Here is a 12,678-nt window from a genome sequence, read left to right on the forward strand (position 1 = left end):
TTTTCTCTTTTCTTCTCATTTTTACAGTGCAGTAAGGAATGCTTGCACTACAGGGTGGCTGGTGTTCACTGGAGCGACTCAACTCCCATGTCTCACACTCATCCCATGTGTCTCCTATTAGCTACACTCACCAAAGAGAGGGAGGAAGAGAAAGACGAGAGAGGGGGGAGGGGGAGGAGTGAGAGGAATTCGATATGCTTTGTGCATGAGTGACTTGTATAAAACAAAGACAGGGCAAATAGTCTGAATGTACATGAGGTGGGTGTGTGTGTGTGTGTGTGGGGGGGGGGGGGGGGGGGGGGGGTCACAGTGCAAACAAGAATACTCAAGAAACTAGAAAAAAAGAGAGAGAGATTATAATTTATTTCCAGATTTTTTTTTTTTTTTTTTTTTTGCCTTCATTTGCATCTTGGTTCACAAGTTAAATTGAAAATAAAAAATAAAAACTGACTGCCATACCATGAAAATGTAAAAAAATAATACAAATAATATGTGCTGTATATATAATTATATCATTATCAACAAACAGACAACAATAATCATAATAACAATACTATTGATAATAAACAGAACACTAAATTGCTGGTCTCATGCATATAGAATGCCCCTCACATACAAAAGAGGGGGTGATTACTAAAAATAGAACCAAAAGTTCCACCAGTTCAGAATAAGCGCCTAGCTGCATGCAACAACATAAAAGAGAGTCATGTACACATTCCCTCTGGCATCAAGTATTTTACACATACTGTACTTCACTATCATCAGCTCTCATCTAATATACTGTACAGAGCACAATACAAAACAGGACTGGAGAACATAAAGCAGGAAAGCACCAGAGTCTGGTGCAGTTAGCAGGGAGTGTGTGCGACATCTTCACACCCTCCTCTTGTTTTTTGTTTTTTTTATCTTTTAGAATCTTGTCCATTAGTCCAGCTTTTGTTTATAAGTCTTTGTTCCCCTCATTGTTTTCAGTGCTTTTCTGTTGCTTTATACTTGTGTACTTGCACAAATTCTCCTTAGTTTTCTCCGTGCTGCTCTTTGTCGTTCCCCTCCCTCACAGGGTCTTGTCGCTCTCTTTCTTCAGGTGACTGAAAGGTCAAAAATTAAATCACATTACAGTGTAAACAAATGTTTTATTTAGTGTCAGACACATGCACGTTCATGCAACTATCACTAACATACACAGATGTTGCAAGTTTTAGTTTATCAGAAAAGTAGAGTTAAATTATCTGGCGTCTGTCTGCAATCAAAGCTTTTTTTTAACCACTATTCAAAATGCATTACAAGCAGAGTTCTCCAACCTGACAATCCAAACAAAGAATTAGGTTATGATACAATTTCAGTCTGTTTTGTTGTATTTTCTTTTCCTCTGCATCCATGCATGATGGAGCACATTGACAAATACAGAAAGTTAATGGGATTAAGCTGGTAAACAGTCTTATGAAGACCAAATGTTGCCACATTGAAAATACAGCTGTTGGTCAAAGGGCGGGATTTAATCTAAAATATGGCGGTTGTGTACAGAAGGGTCAGCTGGGCCAGATGGATCATTAAGACAGCAGGTCTCAGTTTAGAGACTGTGTCCAACTCAATAAACATGTACAATATATCTATTGAATTCACAACATAAGAGTTGAAAAATTAACATTACTGCAAAAAAATAACCATTAGAGTCAATTTTTCATATTTTAATTAATGAAATATTCTAGCTCCTAAGATGTGAGAATGTTCTGCATATTAGGGTCAAAAATAAAATGCTATTTAAAGACCAAATCACAGGCCACAGCTTCTAATTAAGGAGGGAAAAAATTGCTGTGGTTTATTTGCAAATCTGTAAAAAAAAACTTGATCATCTTGGGTGGTGATAAGGCATCTGTGTTTCTCCAAATTACGCCAAAAGAAAAGTTGTTTTGGAGAAACTGGTTGGGAAACTTGCACGAACATAATGAGACAGAAATTGTTATAAACATATTTCCTGTGAACCTTTATAACACCACAAAAACCTCATTAAATGATCCAAACCATTATGGAGAGTTGCCATTCTCAAAGTTTTTGTTGAGGTTAAAAGGACGTTGTTTCCCAGGTTAGGGGGATTTTGAAAACAGCTACATGAGGATTGCAGAAAGAAAGGAGAATGACATAAAATACAAGGCAAATTGGGGACTCGATTAAACTGTTTCAACTAAATGAGTCAGGCTAGTTGGAGTCATACATATTCAGTCACTACTACATTAACAAAGTACACAGCCCCGGTACCTGTAATACTCGTCCTGGGTGAGGGAGTGGTGATGATGATGGTGGATCCACTGTTGCTCCAGGGCCAGTCTCTGAATCTGCAGTTCTGCGCTCTGGGCCTGCTGCATGGCCTGGAGCTGATGGGCTGCTGACATGGGACCAGTGAGGGAGGACGGCTGGGGCAGGTCACGGAAAGGAGCGCCTGTTACCATAACAGAGAGGACAGAGGAGGAACAGGAGAGGATACAAAAAAAAAGAGAAGAAAGACAGGAGGAAGACCAAGATCAATCATCACCGTCAGGAATAAAAATGTGACTTCATAAAGTTTTTAGCACTGTGTTTTTAGAGAAGAAAACTGAACGAGTACATGGACGAGGAGCCTTCTCCTCACCGAACAGCTGTTGGCGGAGCACCTCGCTGTCAGTGAGGGGGTGAGCCAGGATGGGGGTGCCCAGTGTGGCTCCTGGGTAAGGGAGGCGTGCCAAAGGAGACCCCGATGCCAACGGGTCCATCAGGGGGTGAACCCCGCCCGCCGCTGGATGCCAATGATGTAATAGAAAATACAGGAGATATTTAATAGGAGTCAAAGCTTGACACTTGCAACACTTAAAAAAGGCACTGGGGAGGTATTATAGCAATTTTTGGTAAGGACTAGGACGCTGGATACAGAGTTATGAATGCTCTTGTTAAGGCATTCAGTGATCTCATTTTGACATATATATCATACTATATTACTGAGTAGAAAAGTTACAAAATATAATATTAATGCGCATGAAACTTTATAATGCATAATTCTTGCTTGACATTATCTATTTGAGGTATGTGAAGACTAATGAGAGTTAACAGTGACAGTGATAGCATTGTTAGTAGCAGTTGGTACCTGTGTCTTGCTGGTGCAGGTGAAGATGCGAGTGGATATGTGAATGCTGGTGATGATGCGGCGTCACATTCAGCATTTGAAGACGCCCCAGATTCTCTCCTCCTCCACCTGTTCCACCTCCACTCCCGCCTCCTCCACTCCCCCCACCACCTCCACCGCTTCCTCCTCTTTCTCGCTCTCTGTCCCCAAAGGCTGGCAGAGCTGCTCTGTCTCGCTCCCTCTCCCGCTCTCTTTCTCCACTTCTGTCACGCTCATAGGAGGCAGGGGAACGGGCAGGAGTTGGGTAGGTTTCAGGGGGAGCGGAAGGGGCAGGGGCTGGTGGCAGATGAGAGGACAGGGAGCTGGGAAAAGATGAGTGGGGTACTGGATGATGAAGGGAGGCTGAGTTAGTGGTTGGTGGAGCAGTTTGAGCAGGAGCTGTTGGAGGAGCGGCAGAGGCCGCCTGGGCTGAGGAAGCGGCAGGTGGAGCAGATGACGGATGAGAAGGTAGAGAAGGTGGGAGTAAAGATGAAGGAGGAGGATTTGACAGGGACTGCGGGGCAGGAGGGTTGGAAGGTCGAGTTACTGGTGCTAGGGTTGGGTTCTGAAGATGCGGAGGTCCTGGTGGGGCTGGAGGGGGAGGAGTGCTGTAGAGTGACACCTCATTAGCTCCTGCTGCACCTCCTCCAAGGAGAAAGGAGTGAGGATGAGGATGAGCATGGGCATGGGCATGGGCATGGGCATGGGCATTGGCATGGGCATGGGCATGGGCATGTGAATGTGAGTGAGCGAGAGCAATAGCTGCTGGATCAGGTATGGATCCTGGTGGGTAAACCCGCTCATCACTTTTGAATTCAAATCCAGTCTTTAACCTGTCTCGGTGAGCTGCCACAGTGTGAGGAAAGCCAACACCTCCTAATCCTGCACCCCCAATCCCTCCAGGTACTGGGCCTCCTGCCACCCCAGGATGGCCACCAACACCTGGACCACCTTCAAGGCTGCCCCCATACAAAAAGCCCAAGATGGCGGCTGCTGTAGCTGCATCAGTGGGCAGGTGGTGTGGGTGGCCTAAAGCATGATTCTGAAATTGAGGAAGGAAGAATGAGGGGTGAACATGGGGGTGACCATGGTGAATTTGAGGGTGGTGTGCTTGAGCACGGCTTGCCGCCCCAAGTGGAGACATGGCGTGGGGGCGAGCATATTCACTCAAAGTTCTCAGTGCTGGTGTGTCAGGGCCTAAATATGGACCTCCTAACCCTATCCCCAGAGCTCCCTGAGGACCTCCAACCACTGCTGATGCTCCTCCCATGGATGGTAAGAGGAGGGAATGGGGGATAGTGTGAGAAAGACTTGGGTGGAGATGGTGTGCTGGAGGCAGGTGAGCATGTGGATTTGATGGGTGATGCTGTGGGTGTGAAGGTGGATGGGAGACAGAGTTGCTGGAGGAAGAAGCAGAAGAAGATGAAGGGTCGAGAATGATAGAGGATGAGGGATGGAAAAAAAGGGATGAGCCCTGGCGACCCCCTCCGGCAGTGCTGATATCCTTCTGCTGCTAAAGAGAAAACAAGAGAAAGTAAATAACATTTGCTCTGACCTACTTTCTTTTTTCCCCATTAAACCAATCAATTTGATCTACATCAAATCCATCAAATCTGACAATGTACGTAATTATTACCCTGAAATGTGCACACCTGTAGATGCCGATCCAGTTCCCTCTCACGCTCACGCTCTCTCTCTCGTTCCCTTTCTTTCTCTCTTAAGTCTCTGGCCCTCTGCTCGACCTCCCTCCGGGCTCGCTCTATCATCTCATTCCTCTTCTTCCATAGTTTTGAGCCATCTAATGGGACAAAGAGGACATCACTGCGGGCGCAGGAGTTCCCGCTGCCACGGTCAAGGACCTTGTGAAACCTGGAATCATGAGACGCAGCACTTACAACTATTACAAGCAATTTCCTCTCTGTTTATCTGAATATAGTGAGGCAGTGACAATTTTAAGATGATGCAGTTTTGACCTTACCGTGCTGATTGGCTGGCATGGATAGGAATGTCCACAGGTTTTGGCTCAGGTGAGGGACTTCTCAACACCGGTGGTGGGCTTTCACCCTCCTCTCTGTCCTCAATTGGTTCTTCCTTGATGACAGGTGTGGGAGGCGGGCCTGAATCTGAATGTCCCTCTCCACTGGGGAGTGAAGAGCTTGAGGCAGGTGTTGAGATACTGTTGTTGTTGGCGGAGTTACTAAGAGGTGGAGGTCCCTTTGTGGCATTTTGAGGCGAGAGTGACTGTGAGATGGTATTGCTGCTACCGGGTGCACTACTGTTGCTGCTGCTGCTGGCCACGTTGCTGCCGTTGTTCCCATTGGAGTGATATGTTCCACTGAACTGAGGGTGGTTGTTCAAAGTGCTGTGGAAAGGGGAAGGGCGACATCCAGGTGAACAACTGGGTGGCACGCCTGATGCAGGAATTTGTATGTTGGGTGCAGAGGAGGAGCCAGGGGGAAAAGATGAGAAGGCTCCCATCTGGTTGGTAGATGGGCTGGGTAAAGGAGACAGGGGTGTTGGAGGAGTCTGGGCAGATGACTGATAGTGTGGGGGACGTGCACTGGGTGCCATACCTGAAGGGGGTGGTTGGGTATGGGAAGCTGAAGGTGGGGGCAGAGGAGGCTGAGATGGTGGATGGGGATATGGTCCATGATGGCTGGAAGAGGAGGAGGGAGAGAGTGCAGGAGGCTGATTTGGGCCTCCACGACTTTGGTACAAAGCAGACTCTCTGTGGTTTGAGTCTCTCTCTCTGTCTTTGGGCCCAGACTGGTAGTGGGGGTGAGGTTGATGGGAGTGTTGGGATCCTCCAGGTCCTGAATACTCTCGTCCCAGGTTTTGAGTTACCCCAGGGGAGCTTAAATACTCCCGATTTGTGCCAGCAGGAGGTGCTCCTGGAGGAAAGTCTTTTCCTCCTGTAGGAGGATACTCTCTGTGAAAGTGGTCTGCTCCAGATGAGGGTGTTTGTGCCTGATCAATGGGAGAAGGGAAGTCCCGGTTTGATGAGTTTGGAGGATGTGAGTGAGGGTGTGGGGGTATGGATGAATGGGGAGGGTGACTGGGATTGTTTTGGGGTGATGCAGGTGGGTCACGGTTCAGCATAGGGGTGCCTGGTAGCCCACCAGTTGAACTTGGGGGGTTTCCCTGTGGCATGGAGTTGTTGTTGGGGTTACTGTTACTAACAACATCTCTTGTCTGGCCTCCAAACTCACCCCATCTGCTCCCATCTTTGTCTCTGGGATGCCCCCCTGCAGTTCCACTGGGGCCAAAGTCTCTACTCTGGTTTTGGTTTGGCATATTAAACTCCCTTCCTCCGTCACGTTCCCTTTCACGATCCCTGTCCCTGAAAGCTGGACCAAAGTCTCTTCTTTCTGGACCCAAGTTAGGTCCGTCTCTTCCAGAACCTTGGTACTCCCGGCTCTGACCTACTGAAAGACCCCCATACTCCCTTCCTTGAATGCTGTTGGGCCCACCCATCGCACCACAAGAACTATTACTATTTCCCCCACTACTATTGTTGTTGTTGATGGGAGCAGAAAACTCTCGGTTCATCTCCCTCCCCCCACAGTCCCCCCTCACTCCCCTTTCCCTTTCTCCTGCAGGCCCTCTCTCTCTGTCCCCTCCCCCTCCAGTGTACCTGGGAAGGTACTCCCTGTGGGGGTGTGGGTGAGGATGGGGTAGGTAAGAGGGGTGGGAGGAGGAATGGCGAGAGGACGGAGGGTTGTAAACGGAGGGAAGTTGCTGCTGCTGTACTGGGGGCTGATGCTGTGGTTGGTGTGGATGGTTGCCTGGGTAACGGGTGTAGCCCCAACTCCCTTGGCAACCAGTTGCTGTGCCACCCTGCCAGCTGGTGGAGTTGTAGTGGTGGGGGTGGTTAGAAGGCTGGTTCTGAGGCTGAGACTGGGATTGCGTCTGTGGGCCAGTCTGTGGCAACAGAGAAGGAGGCGTGGACTGAGGTTTGTCCAGAAGTTTGTCTCCCTTTTCTATTTTTTCTCTTTCTGTCTTAACCTCAGCAGGCAAGTTTTGTCCTCCAAGCTCCAAAGGCTTCAGGGCAGGTGGAGGAGGAAGTGGGGGGGGCAAGGAGTGGGAAATATTGGGGCTGTTGTGGGAAAAATCTCCTGCAGAGATAGTTGACTTGGTGGCACATTGTGTGCTAGCTTTGGAAGTCATTCTGCTGCCACTTTCAACACCTGCTGGTGCACCATACTCAACTTTACACATCAGTTTGGAGTCCAGGGAAAAATATGACTTCCGTGCACTATTGCTATCATTTGGTGAGTCACCTGTTCCACGAAGAGAAGAAGTCAGACCAGAGGAGGAGCAGAGAGTAGATGGGGGCTTCAGAGTTTGACAGTCTTCAGCTGAGTCCCCATCTCGTTTTTCTCCATCTCCACAGGATTCTACCCCCCTCCCCTCTCGCAGCGTTCTCCTATCATCTCCTGTGACCTTCCCCACTCCCCCTTCTTTACCTTTCTCCCTTTCACCTTGCTTTGGTGAGTCAGGGCCATCAGAATCAGAGTCCAGACTACCCAGGGGGGAAGCAGAAAGACTTGGAGATGAGGAACGATTGTCCTGGTCTATATCCCGCCCGCTGCTCAGACTACTACTACTATTGGCCAGGCTTCCTACAACTGAACTCCTACTTCCCTGGGATTGGCCATCTTCATTGTCACTCTCACGGGATTGGCTGGCAACTGAGGTTGGGGGTGGGACATTGGAAGGAGTTGAGCTGTCAGTCGAGTGTGTTGATGTTGGAGGGTTTGGGGTAGAGGCCGAATCCTGACAAGAAAAGATAATTTATGTATGAGGTGAACACTGATAATGCTAACTGTGTATATAATTTTGGAAGGAAAGAATACAATTCTAGCTCAGACAGCAACTGCTGAGTGATTTATTTGAAATGCAGCTTTATAATTGGACTTTATGTAACAAGCTGATGAAATGTAACACAAACCTGAACTTTCTGCCTCTTTGGAGGAGACACAAGTTCCTCCCCCTCACTCTCAGATGAATCATGCCCTTGTGATCTGCGACTGAAGCGATTTCCAGCCAAATCCTCACCAGCACCTCTTTGCTAAAACAACACAAGATTTTTAATTCTGTTGTGATGCTTTTGAATCCTTAACAAGCCTATATCTGTTTTTAGAACAAAGCCAAACTTGCATGCGTACACACACATCAATATCTAGCACAAAACATCAAAGATTTGAATGTGTTATGGTGCACAACACAGGATCGAACAATCCTTACACTGCAAGGGTATGTCTGTGGCAATCATACTGATGACTCATACACTGACAGCACACACACCCAGACTCAAATTATTTAAAAACAGAGACAGGTCTTTATTGTTTATGACTTTTGTAATTGCATGCACACATAAAAAAATGTATGCCAAACTAGAGAGAATTGAAAAGGTATCAAAAGAGATGGACTCTAACCGTCTGCCTGTCGTTGCGTTCAGGGCGAGTGGGGCTGGGGTGCGGGCGTCTACCCCTTCTCTCTTCACTTGCCCCCCGTCGTCGCCCACTGCGCATGGGCATCTGCAAAGTCCAGCCAAAGAAGAAAACATAGCAGGTGTTGCAAAGTGTCCGACGTAGAACGATTAGCCAAAAAAAAGGTGGAGAATAGAAGAGAAAAAAGATTAAAAATAAGACAGTGTGTTGAATGGGCAACAAAAAGTAGAGGAGGGAAGTGAGAGGAAGAACAAGGTATAAAAAGTGAAGGCAGAAGAACACAGAGGAGAGAAGAAAAAGTCAAGTTCAAAACATGGCCAGGTTTTAACAATAATCTGTTTTGACCACATTACTGCCTGCCAAAACCAAATAAATATTCTACATCTTATTCGTTGTAGCTTTTTAAAAAGAATACCACATTTAAAATGAGTTTAGATGAAGTCACTCTTAAAAATATAGAAGAATTAAAGAATCTCTGACACTCCAATGAAAAGCAGACGTAGGCCTTGGGCATACCGATTCTTTGTGTGTCCTTGTTTTCATTATTTCTTCTTTAAAACATCCATTTTACAACACAAGCCATTGCAGGGACTGAACTGGTTCCAGCTGTGGATTGACCGGGCTGTGTTATACCATGAGAGCTACCAAAACCTGTGAAAAAGCACAAACAGAGAAGACATGATTCAGTCTGCATGGAAAACCCAACAGAGAATTTGGGGAAAAAAAAAAAACATCATGAAAGGATGAAGCAATAATTTGCTCTATTCACTGTGAAAGAAGTTTAGGAATTTGTGAAATTTTGAAAGCAACCGAGCACACAAAAGCAAAAGCAAGGTAACAGCATTTAAATTCCCTGCATGCTCCACACTGTATTGGCACAACTGCTCATCACTGCACTCAAAACAGTCTCCTCTCTGCACTCTGCGTTCACCACAGCTGCCCAAACCCACATGCACAAGAGGTTAACCCACTCTCACCAACAGACTGCACTAGTTTGAGAAGAACTACGACCCTGAAATGCAGATAGCAGAAAATTTAAACAGTAGAAATTTCATTTTGGATTGCAGCCTGCAAAAGACAGAGAACTCCAGCAAACGTCTTGGGAATATGGAGCCACACCCCCTCCCTTGCTTTCACCTTCCCTACAACAACCCACAGCCACTTGTGGTTAACCCACATGACCTGGTTATGGCCAGTAGAATTACATGCTTATTTATTCAGCCAGCCATTAGGGAAATGCACAATGTCAAGATTCTTTATCGTCTGGTTGTGGTTGACAATGAACTGTAGGTACTTTGCAAGTACTCGTCTAACCCATTCATTCATGTGCCACTATGAAGAAAAAATGGCTCATGTATAATGAATGAGGCTAAAAATAGTGCACACATTGAATGAAAAAAAGAACACTTAGAGCTGAGGTAATGTGCATGTACACTTCCTGTAAACAGGAGTATATTCAAAGAAAGCTAGCTAAATCTTGTATAAGCTCTGCTACACATGGCCATGCATCAATTAGTACACGCTGCAGTGAGAAACTCAGGCTTTAGAGTAAAATATTTAAGTCACAAAATGTATATACACAGTCTTGGGGGAAAGGAACATGTGTATTGTGACTTTTCCGTCCCCTAATGTACCAACACATGACTTAGTTAATAACAGTAGTAGAAGCCTTCAGTCCCTGCTTTTGGGTCTCTGTATGGGCTACACAATGCATCTCAGTTACAGGTGGCTGCTAGCCTGTCTGTGGTCCACATGCAGGTCTTTGGCTATGGTCAGCAAACAACTAGGTCTCAATCAACAGCGGCATTAACACCGCCAGTTCCTCTGGCACACTCATGCAAGCACACAGCGCATGCATCATCAACAAACTGGTCCCTGCATGTGATGCAAAGCAGCAGCATGCAGTTGCTCTGCTTACATCACCACCGCAACGACTCTTTCTTCTTTCTTCCTGCGAATGTTATTGATACACACGCAGAGGAGACCGGCCAAAGCTGCTATGTAGCACTGTCACAGACCACCGCGGCGGAGCACAGTCCATCAGCGACGACGTGTTCGGCAGCACATACATGTTCACAATCAGAAAGGGAGCCTGTGCAGAGGCTGTTTCTAAACGCTGCACATGCTGAAAAGAAATATGATTCGGAATGGCGAATCATTGCATTTCGAACCGGCTCCTTCTCCCCCTCTCCTCGCAGGAATGTGGGTGCGCGTCGTGTTAACATTAATTCACCGGGACATAATTTAGCCATAGTGCAAGATGATGATTAGCGCACAAAGGAAAAATGGGAGGGAGAGCACAAACGTGGCCATCAGGAAAAGCTCCAAATACAAGAGTGTAAGCATCCATTTTCCTTCTTCTTACCTATAATATCCAGCGATGCGTTCTCCCACTCCCACTCTGCCTTTCCTTTCTCTCCCTGTTTTGTCGTTTTATGTTGCACGCTGACATGCACACCTCAGAGCCCAGGCGTCTGTCAACAGAGGCTCGCGCTGGCTCATATTGCAACGGGCTCCGATGATATTAACAATAAGGTAGAAGAAATCTCTTTTCGTTGCAGGGGAAAACAGGGGTGCCAACTGAAGACTGTACAAATTGATGCGTACCCTTGCCTCTTCCCCACCCCCTTTCGCCCCCTTCTTCTATTTTGCCCCCCTCTCCCACCCTACTTACTCCCCCTCTTCCTCCAAGACGACTTGCACTTTTGTTTTTTATATATATAAATATATATACCCCTCTCCGGTCTTACAGTCACACTCTTTAGCAGAGGGGTGAGCCAGAGAGAGGGATGCAAGTCGGGTGAGGGAAAGGGAGAGTGGTGAGGGCGTGATTTGCATAAGGAGAGAAGGGGAGGCTGGAGAAGGAGGGAGTAGTGTGACAGGGAGAAAGAGGAAGAGAGGCGCAGAGTGAGGGCCAAAACTCTGAAGAGGGAGGGGACCAAGAGGGAGGGTCTCTCTTGCCTAGTCCCTTTAGAGTCACCTTTACTGTAGGGAGAGGCTCTGCTCAAACTAAATAACTATCACCTTATCTCGCAGTGAAACCTGAAGAGGGAGAAATGTCATATCTTAGCTCTTATAGCTCTCACTTTATTTGTCAACCAACCTGAGAAGTATATTAAAAACACATGTTTTTAAAAAGCATTTTAATGACTGTCATTGTCAGCGACTTAACAAAGAAGGCCCAACTCGTTTGAAATAATTAAATCAATTAACAATTAAATCTCTCCTGCGCTGAGTCTGTTCAGCAGCTCCCTGTCTGGGAAAGGCTTGCAGCGGTGTGTCCAGTCAAGCGGCTCTGCAGACCTCCTCCTCCTCCTCCCCGCTCCTGTCGTTCACTCCCTCTCCTCTCCCCTTCGCGCAGCCCCCTGTCCCGTCTCCTATTGTGTGGTAACCACGGCAACCCGACCGGAGACTGTGCACGGTGCGCCTGCGTGGCCCCAGCCTTCCTTCATCATCGTCACCAGCAGCCCTGGCACGACAGGAACCGAGGTCTGTTCGCGCGCCCTCTGCTGTTTAGTCCCCGTAAGGACAGCGTGTGCATCGACACAGCTGCTGTTCCATAAGTCAATATCTGCTATGACCGCCTGCATTCATCAACACAACCTGAACCTTCTTAGACATGTTTTATTGTAATTTATTTAAGTATTCTTCAGGAATAGTTTTCCAGCATTTTTGAAAGATATTAGAAGCCGTCTTTTTTTCCAGTCTCTGTCCAGATGATCCCACTCTGCCTCTGTTAGGTTGAGGTGGGGCTCTGAGAAGGACTCATCACTCCATGAGACCCGTTACCACTGATTTTCTTTCTAGATGCACTTTTCAGGCCCCATGTTAGGTCTTCACTGCACTGATTTTCGTTGCTTTTTTAAATTTTATTTGGACATCATTTGCAGATCTGATTGTTTGGTGTAGATAGTTGTTTTTTTTTTTTTTTTTTTTTTTTTTTTTTTTTTTAACCACTTTGTCTTTTGTGCTTCACTTGGCCAGTCTCCTAATTTTTTAAAAGATCCACTGCACACCATTCTGAGAAATATCAAGTTTTCAACTAATAGTTCTTTTGGAATCAGCTTGATGGCGTAAAAATAATGTTTAATG

General features: G+C 46.6%; 1 protein-coding gene across 5 annotated transcripts; it reads right to left on the reverse strand.

Moving 5' to 3' along the window:
- Positions 1-346: 346 nt before the first annotated feature.
- Positions 347-11,220, reverse strand: atn1 (atrophin 1). Of its 5 annotated transcripts, none has more exons than XM_041988931.1 (10): positions 10,952-11,220; positions 9,103-9,237; positions 8,572-8,673; positions 8,085-8,204; positions 5,112-7,909; positions 4,786-5,002; positions 3,116-4,643; positions 2,627-2,770; positions 2,257-2,437; positions 347-1,088 (listed from the first exon to the last, which is right to left on the reverse strand). In XM_041988931.1, exons 2-10 carry the CDS (start codon positions 9,127-9,129, stop codon positions 1,055-1,057), a joined length of 5,151 nt encoding a protein of 1,716 aa, XP_041844865.1. In that variant the 5' UTR covers positions 9,130-9,237; positions 10,952-11,220; the 3' UTR covers positions 347-1,054. The 5 variants fall into 5 exon arrangements, with proteins under 5 accessions (XP_041844865.1, XP_041844863.1, XP_041844864.1 ...); XM_041988929.1 differs by having other exon boundaries at positions 2,603-2,770; XM_041988930.1 differs by having other exon boundaries at positions 3,116-4,646.
- Positions 11,221-12,678: the final 1,458 nt, after the last annotated feature.

This window comes from Melanotaenia boesemani, chromosome 6 (assembly GCF_017639745.1).
Source record: "Melanotaenia boesemani isolate fMelBoe1 chromosome 6, fMelBoe1.pri, whole genome shotgun sequence".
In the NCBI taxonomy this organism is placed as follows: Eukaryota; Metazoa; Chordata; class Actinopteri; order Atheriniformes; family Melanotaeniidae; genus Melanotaenia; species Melanotaenia boesemani.

Excerpts from the sequence above, each read along its gene's own strand:
- atn1 (XM_041988926.1), bottom strand. The coding sequence starts at position 9,129 with ATGAAAACAAGGACACACAAAGAATCG. Across the intron at positions 8,205-8,571 it reads AACGCAACGACAGGCAGACG|CAAAGAGGTGCTGGTGAGGA; the intron begins GTTAGAGTCCAT and ends GTGTTGTTTTAG. Across the intron at positions 2,771-3,115 it reads CCTGCACCAGCAAGACACAG|CGGCGGGCGGGGTTCACCCC; the intron begins GTACCAACTGCT and ends ATTGGCATCCAG.